Genomic DNA, 15,947 nt, shown 5'->3' with positions numbered 1-15,947 from the left:
ATTCAAGCTAATATACTTCTGGCTCACAAAACAATTCGTAATTTTAATCTCACATGACCAAACCTCGAGCATGATGTTTATAAATCCTCAATTCAATTTGGTTAGAAGCAAACGACGACTAAGATGTTTTGGAGAGCCTGATTCGTTCAGTTCGTCATGAAATTTTGTTTAAGAAAACTGGAAAAAATAAAGAATTAAGCAAAAACAACAACAACGATATTTGGCTAACCTGCATGTAATTTTGAGTGTACCATGGCAAAGTCAAAAGCATGGACACACAGATGACATATCGAAGTTTCCGCGAGAGACGAATGAACAGCTACTGAAAGTTTCAGCACAATAGAGTAAATCCTCTTCTCAAAATTGCAAAAGCCCTCGTAGGCGTGGTATCTACCCCCCCCCCCCCCCCCTTGTAAGTCTAAGGGATAAATATTATGCAATTCAAGAAACGTCCACGGTGTACATCTCAAAATAATGCAAATATTTAATGTTTACATCCCTTATTTAAACCATGTTTTAAGCAAAAAATACGTTATGAAAAATCCTTCCAGTGCCAGGAAAGACGTTTCAACTACGCCTGAAATACATTTTAAACAAACGGTAAAATTTTAAATTTGTTTCCAAAATAGAATAAAAATACCCTATGGTGGCTTCAAAAAAGACAAGTGTTTAAATCAAAGCAGAAGCAAATCACTTGTGATATGCTTCTGATCAAAGTTAAAGGTCTTTCAAATACAGTTATTCGATGTCTGGAGAGAATTCCTAGTCGGGATAGCAATAAACGAATTGCACTGCATATCCATCGCTGTTTATCCTTCCGATGCCATTATCTGCACAATCCACTGTTCCGGCCTTGCAACACTCTTCTGCGACCTTTCCAGGACCCGAATAAAGTCCTAATTTGCCGTCAGATATGTCAACCGGTGCATAGAAGGTTGTACTTCTGAAAGAGGAAATTATATGACTAATGTTAACGTTTCCATACCTTGGCCAATCAGGCTCGGGAACTGTATTTGTGTACATACATTCGTTAGTGAGAATAGTTGCGATAAGGAATGTCTCTTTGTCTATTTCGCTGCATCTGTATTCAACACAAGCAGAAGCCACCGCGACTAAACGATCCCAAGAAACCCATTCAGGAGTAGTGGGTTTGCCGCCTGTGGGTGTTTGTTCTTTTACGGAAAATCCGTATCTGGTTTGACCGTCGGGTGTGAAACTCTGCACTGATACCATAGGAGCTGGTCCATTTGATGTTTCATACTCGGTTGTAATTTTAACGAAACACTTCTTAAGTTCCAGGTTTGGTTTACTGGCATCTGTCGTATACCATGACAGTGGGTGACCAGGTGGCCTGGAACCGAAGTCGTCAACCTGACTCAGTTCTATTTTAGTCTCGTTCAAGTGAAACCTAAACACCATCAAAGTGTCACTGAGTTCAAGACACTTGTTCATCTCATCACCGCCGAATATGGGCCCTGTTAACGAAGTTACTTTCGTTGTGAACTGAAAAGAACGCGATTCATTCCCTTCTACAACAGATGCTTCTAATCGAGGTGGCAGCTTTTCTAGGATAGTATTGTCGGGATTTAGCTGACTGACACGATTACTGCCATCTGCATTAAATGACAACTTGCTCGACTGTAAAACAACGTTAGAGTCGCACCATGCTGGAACACAAGCTATTCCGTTTTTATTGGTGATTCCCTCGGTATATCCATAATATTGTTCCTGTTCGGCATTCTCTTTGCCAATGAGCGTCACCGTGGCACCCTCGACAGGTTGCAAGCCTTTTTTGGTCATGGTGAAAGCCTGAGCACGGACATAACAGCGCTTCCATAGGATGTCGATGTTGATGATGCATGATATTTTATCAGTTTTAATGTCACCGATGTAAAACCTCCTGCCACCCAATGAGCGTTTGGTTCTTGAGTTATTGACTGGTTTCATTTCTCCCATCTGACGCCATCTTCCGGTCTTTGCATCCAGCCACCACAGCAATGGCGCCATTTCTCCAGTCGAATTACGTGGCAACGTAATCTTCAGAAGAAAAGAAAGCACATGCAATTTAGTTTAAAATGTTCTGCTTTTAAAATGACAGTGGCGCATTGCTACAGCTTTTGCAGATATGTTGAAATAGTAGCTAGGCTGCAATATAGTACTGCAATCTCACTAGCTTTAAAAGAGGCGTGAGTTTTCATTTTATATATTCTTCAGTATCTTCCTTATACGAGCGCCAGCTTATTAAAAAAATATAGAATGTGCTTAAATGATCCATAAAACACCAATCGGATTTCAGTAATGGCCGATATTGCTGAAACGTTTCCGTTGTGTAACTAAACGTCCCAAGTCAGGGGCCGATCCAAATTTCAGAAGAGTGGACGGAGGAAATTGGGGCGAAAGCAAGCGCCCTCTCCCCCTCGCCCCAAAATGAAACATTCAAGTTCGTGTGTAAGCATTTGTGACCAACGGTTAGGGCTTCAGAAAAAAAGGGGGGAGGCAGGCGCCCCCTCGGCCCCGCTCTAAATCCGCCCTTGCAAGTGCCACGCATGTTATTTTCTTTGATTATCATAACTGCTTATTCCTGTACAGTACAAGCTATTACCTTATCAGCGTCCAGATAAATCTTCATATTTTCTGTAAGGTCAAGTTGCTCATTGTCTTGGTCCTGAACTTTGATTCTAAGTATCCCGTATGTTTTCAATGGTTGAACACCTCCAGATTGGTCAACTGTGGTGAAGTCTCCTGGTGCAGACAATAAGTCACTAGAGTTTCTTGGATCTGTTAAACTCACTCTAAGCTTTGCTTTACCTTTGAAGATAAAAAAAACATTAAGTACTCTGACTGGCACGCACTCTGCAACAACAAGAATTTGACGTTGCTGCAGAACATTTCAACTTCAAGTTTATTTGAGATAGGGACAAGAAAATAAACTTAATTAAATATACCTAATTGACCAGTTCCCGAGTGGGGCTCCTCAGGGCCAATGTAAACAAACAACGAAACAAATATTTGAAATAAAGATAACAAGAAGAAAGATATGTCCGTTAAAGTACTACCGAAGGAGAAAAAGCCGGTTGCTGAAGCACATTAAACCGAGTAAGACAAATGTAGAGAGGTACAGAAATGACAAGTATTTTCTGGCCATCCTATGCAGGCTGACACTTCGAGCTCTCACAAATGGACACTTAGTCATGGTCCCAACCACACGCATACAATTTTTTCTTATAATCTATGACGAGTTACATTGCATGATCCACTTTCAACAGTTGTGCCCAGTGATCTCGCTTAAAAAAGTCATGGACTTTCGAAGCTTTCGCAATGATACAACAAAAGCCTTTTAATTGAAACTGACGTCTTGAAACACACCTTTGAACGGCTTCCCATCTTTATGCAGCAGATTATCTGCTGGCAATTGTAATTCCGCCATACTGTCTCCAGCATGCCCCAGTGGCACTCTCAGGTCTTGGCTGCTGTCGAACGTCACTGGTGGGTCGTCCTTCTGTAGTACTGTCCTATGGAATACAGTCTGGCCCCTCTGAAATGGCATGGTTTGAGTAGTGTCAAAGAACTGATCTGAAGGGTCTTGGAATGTGACTGTCACACGGTCCACGTCATCAGGAATAGTGAACGAGAATTTACCCTCTTTGTTAGTTGTATCAACTATATCCTTTCTGAAGATAACTCTTACGTTCTTCACTGGGTCTCGATTAGGGCCACTGACGACTTCTCCTATAACGCAATGACATAATTCTTTTAGTAATCAGTCCTTTGTACAAAGCAAAAGATGCCGTGATGACGAAACTCCATCAACCTTATTCTTCTTGTTAATATCCCTTTTCTTTTTCAACTTCAACTTTTTAGTGCTTCCTTTTCGAAGGTGGAAATACTAAGACAATTTTCAAAAAAGGAAATTGATTTAGAGGTTAACCATCCAATACATTTTAACCTAGAGTATATATGATTTAAAATAACTGGCCTGTCAAAATGGTTAATGAAGAAGTATGAAGCTTCTTTGGACAGTCATTAATGTTAAACGGACACTGTCACCAGTTTGACTTCAAAAATTCAAGAGCCTAAAGACATACGGAAACTACGAATAGTGGTCCAATTTTGTTAAAAATCACCATGCAAGTGTAATGAAGCGATAAAAAAGTGATATTATTGTGATGTCATCAGGAACTTTAGATCTCAACTTGAAAAAATCAGGCTTGTGGACTGGTAAAACACCTAAAATTATTATGGCTCCTTTCTTCCTTCAACAACAACTTACTTTATATCTACATCTTGATGTACTAGGTGCCTTTCAGGTGCAAGAAGACCTATTTGCCAATTTTAGTACTTTTTACCGAAAAGCATTAAAATCCCCTTGACAGTTTCCCTTTAATGCCATAATAAACTAAACAGCCTAGAACAGTAACATTAGTGAAAACGGGAAACGGCTCACCTTTTATTACAGTTTCCCTTTTGTCGCATGTACTACATCCGCACTCACTGACACGATTAAAAACCACGTCTTGGTAGCCACCACCACAGCTAACCACGATTTTCTCTTGGTGTTCGTCGCCCATCGGGCTGCAGCAACAATCTTCTCTAGCTCCACAAGTGTCTGAAAATGATGAACTCTGCGAGCAAGGTTCGTTAGAACATTGTCCAATGTCCACTGTGTCTTTACCTGTGCCTTTTACCTTGCATCCTGGTGGTAGTTTAATGATGTGACTCCTTGGTGTTCGGTTGCAGGTGTCTAATATTTCCTCTGTGTAAAGAGAACGCAGAGAGTTTATTTTTTTTACAGTGTAGCTTTGAAGAAAAGTGCATATCTCAAGGCTAAGACCAAAACGTATACGTTTGCTAAATTGAGCTCACAACCGAATTCTTCTTTTGACTCAAAATTGTTTGAAATTAAAAAAATGTCTGGAAAGACCATGAAGGTTTAAGGGCCATTTTCGTCGACCTGTGTACATTTTACTTCTAACTTGCAATGTCGTAACTAATAGTAGAACGAGGTAGAGCACAAAAGGTTTACTGCGTAGGAAACAGGGTCATCGATCTCACATGTGTAATTTACTGTGCACCATGCATATGAGAATCAATCTTATGCGGAAGAAAATGATTCCATGTTCGGCTTTGAAATTCTGTCATGTTCCTTTTCTTTTAATATTTGTACGACAGATTAACTGAGGAAACAATTTTCTCACTTTTAAATGCCTTTAAAATGATACGACAAATAACTCTTATGACTTCAATCTCAGAATTTCCAATGTCCGACCCCGAAGTCGAAGTCGAGATAAAGACCTGCTATATATTTTAATAATGGGAAGTGTACTGGACTCATCGGTTATTCCACATTTGTTACCTTTCCATAACGAAACGTTAGGTAGTTCTTGTTGTTTTGTTTTGCTTTCTGTTTTAAAAGAATAGTACTACGAAAGACTGAAAAAGCAGTTTGCTTGTTTTTAATCCACAAACCAACATTTTCAGCAAAACGTAAAAGTACGAGAGCATCAACAATTCCTACCACAAACCAGGAAGCAATTGTTACGAAACATAACGTACCTTGGATCTTTAACTCCGCAGAAGTCGAAATCTCAGATCCGTAATCGTTTGTAGCCTTGCAAGTATAGAAGCCTTGAGCTTCATTTACGTTCGGGATGAACAAGTTCGATCTCATTCCCAAGGTTACTTCCTGCAAAAGCCTTCCATTCTGATACCTTGAACAAGAACAAAATAAAATAAAATTGAATGAGCGACACTTAACTATTGGCATCAAAGAACATTAATGTCAAGAATAACAAAAATAAATAGAACCGCTCGCTATCTTGGTACACCTCCCACAGAAAGGTGCTTGCAAAAGGGTCCTTGCAATTGTTACCTCGTGTGAAAGGACATCTAAATAACTGTACATGTATATGAGATCAAATGCCAAATGTCCATGTGGAAACAATGTCTTGGTTAAAAGACTATCCTCATCGTACTGTTAAAGAGCAAAAGTAGTTCACCCCGCGACCGGGAGCAAGTCTACCTCATGGGAGCAAGTATACCTCATGCTTAATGTCCATCTCGAAGCAACAAGGATAAGATACCCTACCAACTTATTTTAATTGGTGGCGTCCCTTCTGCTTCACATGTGAAGCTTGCGCTTTGTCCCTCAATACGCGTCTTGCTCTTAGGGTTAACGGTGATGTAAGCTGGTTCTGAAAATTAAGGACATAAAAATAAGTTGGTTTGCACAAGATCCAGCTGGTAGGATTCAAAGATAAAGGGACCGTCCACACACATTTCGATGTTATTTCAAAGTGGCAACTGGTAAATAATGAAAGAAAGTGATCTTATGATGCTACGTGATATAGTAATCATATGCTTGGTATTTGCAAGGGTTTCATCTCCTGAGACTGAGCCATGCTCTTAGAGATAAATTTAAAAAAATGTACTACAATAATGTGCATAATTGCTCTTAAAATGTAAAACGAAGCTGGGAGAAATTGCTATTGCTAAGTTTGCAAGAGTTTGCTCAGTATACCTGCATCTTCAAGGTGGATCAAAAGCGGAAGGTCATCTCTTTGAATGCCGCCCTCAAGTCGAAGAGGAATGTAGTCGTTCTTTCTCAACGTATAAGACGAATGTTCACAGCTGTCAATCATTGAAAAGTGTCCACTCTTATTGGTCCTTGCCATTTCTGTGTGCGGGGAGAATCCTAACAAAATACTGACGTCTCGAAGTGGGGCTCCAGATGACGTCACTACCCGTCCTTCGATAACACTTTTAGGGCACTGGCACTGACAACGCTCTGTGTCAAGTTGACCACGGACACAGGTTTTATTACACTCTAAACAGAACAGATAAACGTGCTATTCACTGTTTTCACCGTTCCCATAATATACCTTGTTTACCCCCCAAAATTTTAGCATAAGCAAAACAATGCCTATGCAAAAATTTTGGGGGGTAACCAAGGTGTATTTTATGGGATCGGCATGAAAAAAGCGAATTGTTATCAAAACAGTTCAGAAATTGTACTACTCATAGATTGTTTCTGGATCGATGTTGTTTTCAAACTAAACTTAAAACGTAATTTCTTTTGCGACGAGAGGGAGAGGGGTTGTAACTGCATGTTTTAGTATCTGTAATTTTTCTATACCTTGGCCTGATTTAGTGAGATATTTCGGGGAGACTCTAACAGCCCTATAGCGGTAAAAATTAATATTCCATCATTCCACGTTCTAATATCCAAATTATACCAATAACTGCCTGACAATTAATGGATATTGCCAGACAAAATTCTATGTTAATTTCCTCTTTGTACATTGTCACCTGTAGTGATGTTGTAGCAATTCAACCATTCCTTCAGCGAGACACTCCTGTTCTGGTCCTCATCACACTCGTGAAGGAAAGCTAACAGACACACTCTTGAACCTCGCAGTCTCCATCTTCCTGTGGCAGCTTCGTTGAAGTCAACCAAACCATTTTTGTTTTTGTCCATTCGTTGAAATCCCCACTGCAAGAAAAAAACAACTATTTAGCCTGAGTTCATGGTTATGGCGCTTTACAGCACTTTCTTTGGCAATGGTTTTAAGTAGCAAAGTGGTTAATCGTAACCACGTCACATAACCTACCACAGACGAGTGTATCTACACTTAATACCTGCTTCTATTTAATGAGAACTAAGGGATGTATATGGTTAACCGTCAAACGAGAGATGAAGTCTGTTCTTGTGACCTCAATTTGGATTGGATGACTGTCAGCCTTATCAATTTACAGATTCACAGCCTTTCCCCAAAGCACAATGCATTGTATACTTCAAGACACAAAGTTCACCGTACAAATCAATAGGCATGCAATGGTCTGCAATTGCTCCCGTCCTAACGACATCAAATGGAATAAAAATGGCATATCTTACTGTCAACCAACAAAGAAATGTTTTAACTAAAACATTCCGTGGTTGACAGAATACCAGTAAACCTCAATGTAAGGTTTCACTAAAAAAAATTTTCAAAAACGACCCTTTAGCAAGAGTGTCTCAATTTTTTTGGAAGAGTAGCTTCGAAGGTAAATATGAATGCCGCGTGAGAAAGGAAGCTAGCTGTGACGAATTATGCATAACTCGTCACATCTTCCCCTTTAAAGGAAAGTTATGCATAATTCGTCACACTAGCCTGGTCCATTTTTTTTAATCTAAAGAGCCTGGTCTTATTGGCGTTAGCTCTTTCTTACCATAAGAAGACTTCTTTTGAAGTTCCTTTGTTTGATTAACCAATCTTTGTTGTCGGGTCTTGCGAAGTGGATCATGTTTAGAACTCGCTTTTGAATATCTTTAGCATATTTGGTGGGGAATTTGGACAGCTCACCACTCGAGCATCCATATGCTGTTAAAATACAAAAGACAAAAGGTATAAAAACATCCAACATCCGAAAAAAATCCTCTTTATAAAATAAAACTGCAAGATTTATCGATAGTTTGAGGTTGCTTTTAACAAAACAGTTATTCTACTCGCGCTTCAATTTTGACAATGATAAGTTGCATTGTAGCTAACTTGGTGCGGGGATCGTTGACTATCTTTTGTTCTTCCGAAGTGGGATGCTGTTGGCTCTTCGATGTAGGTAGTCATCTTCCCCGGTGTAAGCCTGGAAGTGGGCGAGAACTCCCATAACAAAGGGACGGGGATATTTGTCGGAAAATATGAATTAAACCCCTAAGAGGGACCGATCTGGGCGTTGCTCAAGCTTTTATCGACCCTTAAAAGATACCATTTTTGTCATGCCTGATCGATCCGCCAAGACAGTATGATGGCGATTTTTATTTCTTCACATGCAACCCTAAGTGAAACCAAAACCAGCGAGACGACAACTATCCCGTCTTTTATATGGGCGTCCCCCAGGTAAACGCTGCAGTAGAGATAATGTTGTTAATAAGCCATTTTGGAGTGGCGCCAAGGTTATGATACTCAACTTGTGGAGCTTTCGTACAAATTGGCTATGAAAGATTTCGATATTGCCTTCAGTCGCGATCCTTTTCAGTGTCAGTTTTTTATAGTTTTAAATATTTATTTAGAGGTCACACGAGAATTTAATACATAAGACCATTTTGTCTTTCGTGACATAACTTGAAAGCGATTAGAAATTCCCATATATCATTTACAGATAATGTTTAATCTACCTTTGGCTCCTCTTGTCCCTGTGGTTGATGAAGCAACCTAGCAGAAAAGGATTTCAGTTATTAAGTTTACTTGAAAACAAAATCAGTTTACAGGGAAAAAAACAGCAATAATTCATTTTTACAGAAACATTTTTCTGTGAAAGCTGAAAACTCAAAAGGATATCAAAGTATGCATTGTTTTTTAGTGCAACGAGATGCAATAAGGCATAAACAGCTTTAGAAGTAAATAGTAAAAAGTGAAAAAAAAAAGACTTCATCTCCCATCCAAAACATTCATCCTAAACTCCAGCGAAAGTCTCGAATTATTTGTGAAATGCTCATACTGTAGGTTGCCTTTCAATTCTTACTAATAACCGGCCTTTCGGGATCTCAACACTCGTGCTCAACGCTGTTTTTTTATAATTGAACATTGGTTGGATTTCGAACATTCCACATCTTCATAACAAAGATATGCTTTAGTAGCGAGAGTGAGTTAAATGCCTTGAAAAAAATTTCAAAGACGATACTGGGCGAGATTGGAAATAACAATTATCAACTTACAGTCACTGCTAGCAACCAGGCGAGGCACAGAATCTGAATTCTTGCAAAGTTGTCCATTGACATCAAGGAGCTCTTCTGCCAAAAGAGCGTCAGCGTTAGCTAAGACAACATGCAAGCTTCTCGGTTAGAGAAGCAAACAATGCAATACAATACCAGGCTATGTTTTTATGGCAAAAGATGGTTGAAATTTGGCCAAATTGGCAAGAAAGCGGGCAGAATTTCTCGTTGAAAAAGGTGTGGATTACTGACAGCATAATCTTTTATCAAAGCTCTGAAAGATAATTTAAATCTTCTGTGATCGACCCCACTGACCGGCTGGTCATTGAATTATCTGAAATCAGGTCACAATAACAGCTTAAAGCTTCTGAAGCTGCAACAGACTCTGCAACAGAACTCAAACAAAACAACACAGGAAAGCCAGGAAGGGGCATGGATGGACAAAGCTGGAGAAGATTACAACAGATTAAATTTGGGTAAACTTAAAAATATCTAGGAACGATATTTTCCAAGTTTATCTATTTTGGATGAAACTGTCATTTGTAATGCTCGGAAATTATCCAGCCTGGTTGTTGTGCGGCGGTGATTTTGCCAATAAAAGTTGCCAAGCTCATAATAATTATGAAAATAAACAGAATACCTGCAACATGACCCTATTAAATTCAAAATAACAATAAATAACAAAACAGATAAAAGAACTTTTCGCCATCAATTTAGTCTTGAGGTGGATTTCCACTGTCACGTTTCTGTCCACGCACGGTAACATAAAAAGATTTTAAATTGAAGTGCAGTTGCAGTGGAAATGGGGAAAAGTTGAGTAAACGAAAGCGTTTACGCACGTAAACGTTCATTTTTCGTGCGTTTATTTTTTTTACAATTTTTATTTTCGATTTACGTAGGTGGACAAAAACACGACAGTGGAAATCCTGTCGCGTAATTGCACGTACGCCAAAGGGCGTGAATTTAACTGGATTTTAAAAGGTATGTTTAAAAGTTGAATGGGTTCAACTTTTTCTGCAGACGAAAGCTGTCCATACATTTTCTCTATTTAATTTTACGCATGTTAAGTCAACTAAATTCGCGCCTGCTAACGTATGTCAAATTGCGTGACAGTGGAAATCCACTTTTAGCCTATCGGAACAAGCTACAGGTAGTTTTCTGGAGAAAACTGGGACCGAGCACCGTATAATTTTATTTTTCCATTATTGCTGCCCATTTTAATCTTCATAATGGCACACTTGATCGTTGCACAACACTAAAACTTAAAAAAATTATCTTTACTAGTTTACACATTTTGTTATGTGCAAATTGTTATTTCATTGTTTTTATTATTATTATTATTGTTTTCATTACCTGTCAATCCTATTGTTATTCTAATTTAAATTTAGTTGTTCTTCCATTTTAACGGTTACTTCTGAAGATGTATGTAGAAGCATACGAAACGTCAAGTAAAAGGTCTAGTATTTTCTAACAATGGGTTTGTCCGTAATGTTTATCACGGCAGTTTGCGTGTTATTTTTAGTTAAACTAAAACTATTTCGCACTTGGCTGCCACTTTCAGGCGCCTCTTTTGTAGTTTATTTTACACCAAAACTAGCAATTGAGACTGCTTTTTTTCTATAGCTTCATCTTTGGAAGCATAAAATTGACCTGCGATGTAATTGTTTAAATTCTATGGGGTAACATGACTTTTTTTCTTGGTAAGAAAATCTGGAATCTCGATAAAGGGATTGGCCCTAGCCTTGTACCCAGGTCTCCGCTAATATTAAAGATGGCGGCGTCTACAAGTGACTGCAAGTTCAGCGATAAATTTTCACCAGAATAATTTCAAACTCTGGCAAATGTGTGAGCAGTGCTAATATTATATATTTCTATACAAGTATTATAAACACAATAGACAACTCGACAAATGCATAACGCCGGACCCTGGTGATCATGACATGAGGGTCCTATGTAAGGTGCACCATGTGTCACACTGGAACCCGATTGACGTGAATTTTTCAATCATTCAAATACACAGCCAAACAAAATTCTCTCTGGCAAATGTCCTTTTTCCATCCTCAGTAAAAATATCGGCATATATCAAAGAAATACACGGAAATTTACGTCATAATTTTATGACCTAAAGAGTATTTCATTTTCTCTTGATGACTCCAATTGTCGCTTTGATTTCTTGGGAGAAATTAAATTGTAATCACGACGTTTTCGTTCACAGAAAGAAGAAGAAAACTTCTTTTTTACTAAACCGAGTAAAATGCGAAAACTTAAGTTATAAAAGTAGCTAAAACAATTTTAATTATTTTACTAGTACAGAATTGTTTAATTTTCACATTTCGTCGCCTAACGCATCCACCTGCCGTTTTCTTGATCTTTTGACAAATCGACTTCAACCGAAAAAACAGGTAGCTCATTAAACATTTATCAGGTTGCTGGACCGGGAGTTTATTTCTTCGAAATTCTATTGACATCTGAGGCGAAAAGCCATTAGATCATCACATTTCGTACCTCAAATTTTTCTACATCCTCTATAGCACTGGATTACGACACATGGAAATGTTCCTCTACGGTGAAAACTTTTTGAAGAGCGTAGCATTACTTTGATATATGGAAGGGCCGCTTGTTTATTGATTTTTTACTGTCACTTACACGAGTGAGTGAAACCGTTTTACACTTACTTTTAAGTCTTCAAAGCTGGGAGCCGTAAGACGACGAGAACCTACAAAATGATTATCAAAACAAGTTTCCTTCATGCCATTTCTATGGTTGTTTTACTGTGGGTGATTTTGTCTGACGCGATCGAAACGCCGACCACTCTCGAAGGCAAGAAGGAAGATGAGATGGAGAACACTCACAAAACCGACAGTTTAAGCATGTTAATCCTCATTACTTTGTTAATCATTAACGTGCTGATGATCTGGCTTTTCAAGATCCGCAGATTCGAGTTTTTTCACGAGACAGGAGTTGCTATGATTCTGGGAGTCGTTGTGGGCGCCATCATCAAGTACTCCGACAGCCATGGACAGAGGAAACCGCTGGCTGTGAAATTGAAAAATTGCGGAAACATCACCATAGCGCCGAAGAACGTTTTTGTCAATATCAACGGAACGGAGTACTCATACACCCTAACAGGAATTCGCTTCCCGCCCCACACCTCTCCGACCGACGAAGGCAACGAAATTGAATCAAAATCGTCTTTTAATCCGGAGATATTCTTTTATGTTCTTCTTCCGCCGATCATCTTCTACGCGGGGTACAGTTTTCAGAAGCGTTACTTTTTTCGGAATTTAGGCGCTATTTTGACATACGCGTTCTTTGGCACGACTATCTCCTGTCTCGTTACTGGTTCCCTAGTCTTCGGCTTTAACATCTGGACTGGAGTTACGGAGAATTTCGACTACGCCGAGTGTTTGCTCTTTGGATCGTTGATCTCCGCCACCGATCCCGTGACAGTACTGGCAATCTTTCACGATCTTCACGCGGATCTCGACATGTACGCTCTCGTGTTCGGAGAAAGCGTTTTAAACGACGCCGTTGCGATTGTTCTGTATAGAGCTATTGAAACCTACTTGGCGTACAATCAGAGCGACTTGCGGGATTTTGATCTGTTCTCTTTTCTGAAAGCCATTGCGGATTTTGTAGCCATTTTTGTCGGGTCTTTCACCATAGGATGCGGTATGTCGTGTGTCAATGCACTGGTGACGAAGTTGACCAAAATAGGAAGCTTTCCTATTTTGGAGACCGCGCTATTTTTTCTTATGTCCTACTGCACCTTCCTAGCTGCTGAGCTCTCGAATTGGTCTGGAATTGTCGCTGTGCTTTTCTGCGGAATAACACAACAGCATTACACGTACAGAAATCTCACCGAGGAATCACGAACGCGCACCATGCAGACGTTTGAACTTTTGAATTTCTTAGCAGAGACCTTCATCTTTTCATACATTGGCTTGTCAGTGTTTGCCTTTACAAATCATCAGTGGAATGCTGGTTTCATCGGCTGGTCATTCATGGCTATACAAATTGGACGGGCACTGAACATCTACCCGTTGTCGCTGATTTTGAACATGGGAAGAACGCGAAAAATTCCACTTAAAGTTCAACATATGATGTTTTTCTCTGGATTGCGTGGAGCGATCGCTTTTGCTTTAGCTGTTAGGAACACCGTATCCATCCCGCGACAGATGATGTTAACGACAACCCTAATTATTGTCATTGTATCTGTGATTGTCTTTGGAGGAGTGGCCATGCCTGTGCTTTCGTGTTTGAAAATCAAAACAGGTATCGATGAGCACGAGGAAGAAAAGAAAGCTCGCAGGTTGAGTTTAATTGATGTTAACGATCCTTCGGCTAGCACTCCGCAAGAAAGAATCGAAAAGAGACAATATGAGAAGTCCTGGTTGGTCAGAGTTTGGTCGCGTTTCGACGAGAAATACCTGACGCCTATTTTTGTTGAAGAAAGTCAGTTAGCATCTTCAAACGTTGACTAAAAGAAGAGGATAAATAACTTCTTGTACTATAGCTAGTACTAGTCACATTTTTCTTAGAGTCAAATAGCGCTCACACAATATTGGATCAGTTCTGTTGGAAAATCACAAAAAGCGCCCTTGCCTAATTAACCCGCGTGAAGAACACTGAACAGCATCATGGAATGGAATTCTTGAATTACTTTTTAGTCCCCAGAACTCTCTCGAGAGAGTAGAACAATTATTTTGGACCTATTAACAAAGCTTTTACTTTTTATCTTTTCAATTCACTTTAATTTTTAAAATCTCTTTTTTTGCATTTGAAGTCGTTTAGCAAATTAAATTGGTATAAAATAAGAAGTTGTCATTGAAACACTCCTTTTCCATGAGATAGTCCAAGTTGCCAGCAAATTAAACTTAAGGTTTTTTAAATTAAAATTATAAAAGGGTTGCAAGCATTTGTCAGTTATTTTTTCACTTAGTCAGCTCATTAAGTAATAGGCTATAGTTTAGGTATGAGGTTGACATTTTAAGAGTATTGTTTTGATTTTTTTTATTACTTACTTCGCATTTTTCCTCTGAGGTCTTTTCTTTTAAGATTCTAGTCAGTCTGATACCTCACCTATGAAGGTCTTACTCAATGTTATTAAGAGTTTAAAGATAGTTGACCTACATTCCAACCGCTAACTGACAAACGCATTGTCAAGCGTCAAGCTGGCTGTCGAGCTTGGCCGAGCTTGGCCGAGCATGGTCGAGCATGGCTGAGCATGGCCGAGCATGGCTGCCGAGCATGGCCGGGTGCTGGTTCGTGTTTAGTAAACGTCAAGGATGCGATAGATTAAAATTTTGCCATCTTCACTTGTATAACTTTTCAAACTTGAAGTTAAAATAAATAAAATAGTTACACAGGTCATCTGTTAATCGACAAGTAAGGGCGATTTCTCGTTTAATAGATGACTTTTAAATCAGAAATGGGCATTTACGATGGGGAATGTTGACAATAAAATTTAATTATAATTCAGAAGAAAATACTCGAGCGTATAGATTCCCTCCCAAACAATATTGTAAACTTATATTGTTTGGGAGGGATATTTGTAATAAATACAGCGCCGCTTGGTTGTTTGCCGGACTACGATAGGATAAAAGTGGATTTCCTTTAGATCTGTTGCGTTTTTGTTGAAGTATTAATTTTATACGTAGGTAAAAATGATACACGTACGTTAAAATGAGCTTTAACGTCCGTAAACGTTTCCCGTTTTCTCAATATTGCTCTATTTCCACTGCAATTGCTCCTCCGTTTATTATTATTTTTTTTTTTTTACGTTGACGCGCGTGGACATAAGTCTCTGTCTGTTGTTTACTGTTATTTTGAAAAATAATAGGGGCATGTTGCGGTACATCGTCAAACGGATTAATAAGTAGTAGACGTAGCTCGAGAAATACGACAGAACGCATTTTGCTTTTAGGTGGATTTCCGCTATTACGTAATTTCACGTACGTCAACAGGCGTTAATTTTAACTGAAGTGGGTTTGCGTATGTAAAATAAAAGAGAGAAAACGTACGGACGGCTTGCGTCTGGCGAAAAAGTTGAATGTGACTCAACTTTTTCCGCAGGCGCGAGTCGTCCATACGTTTTTAGTATTTATGGTCAGATAGACAAAGTGCTTGGAAATTGAGAAACGAGAAAAGTAACTATGAATAGAAAAACAGGACCGTGTTGAAACATTGCACTATTTTGTATAGGTAATCACATGATTTCGAGTGTAATTTGGGATAATTAAATTACGCGGGGTTTGCCTGT

At 39.1% G+C, this 15,947-nt stretch overlaps 1 protein-coding gene and 1 pseudogene across 1 annotated transcript; one reads left to right on the top strand and one right to left on the bottom strand.

The window, feature by feature from the left end:
* Positions 1-460: 460 nt before the first annotated feature.
* Positions 461-9,830, bottom strand: LOC144635708 (cartilage intermediate layer protein 1-like). Its single transcript, XM_078494788.1, has 11 exons — positions 9,689-9,830; positions 9,149-9,185; positions 8,206-8,357; positions 7,306-7,489; positions 6,518-6,823; positions 6,086-6,191; positions 5,554-5,708; positions 4,445-4,753; positions 3,367-3,729; positions 2,603-2,808; positions 461-2,037 (listed from the first exon to the last, which is right to left on the bottom strand). The coding sequence occupies exons 1-11, from the start codon at positions 9,749-9,751 to the stop codon at positions 763-765; spliced, it is 3,156 nt and encodes a 1,051-aa protein (XP_078350914.1). The 5' UTR covers positions 9,752-9,830; the 3' UTR covers positions 461-762.
* Positions 9,831-12,071: 2,241 nt separating this feature from the next.
* LOC144635753 (sodium/hydrogen exchanger 6 pseudogene) lies at positions 12,072-15,938 on the top strand (annotated as a pseudogene).
* Positions 15,939-15,947: the final 9 nt, after the last annotated feature.

The sequence above is a fragment of the Oculina patagonica genome, chromosome 13 (genome assembly GCF_052425735.1).
Source record: "Oculina patagonica isolate OP01 chromosome 13, crgOcupat, whole genome shotgun sequence".
Classification (NCBI taxonomy): domain Eukaryota; kingdom Metazoa; phylum Cnidaria; class Anthozoa; order Scleractinia; family Oculinidae; genus Oculina; species Oculina patagonica.
This window is presented reverse-complemented; position numbering and strand designations above follow the sequence as displayed.

Excerpts from the sequence above, each read along its gene's own strand:
- LOC144635708 (XM_078494788.1), bottom strand. The coding sequence starts at position 9,751 with ATGTCAATGGACAACTTTGCAAGAATTCAGATTCTGTGCCTCGCCTGG. Across the intron at positions 9,186-9,688 it reads CCTGGTTGCTAGCAGTGACT|GTTGCTTCATCAACCACAGG; the intron begins GTAAGTTGATAA and ends CTTTTCTGCTAG. Across the intron at positions 2,809-3,366 it reads AGATGGGAAGCCGTTCAAAG|GTAAAGCAAAGCTTAGAGTG; the intron begins GTGTGTTTCAAG and ends TTATCTTCAAAG.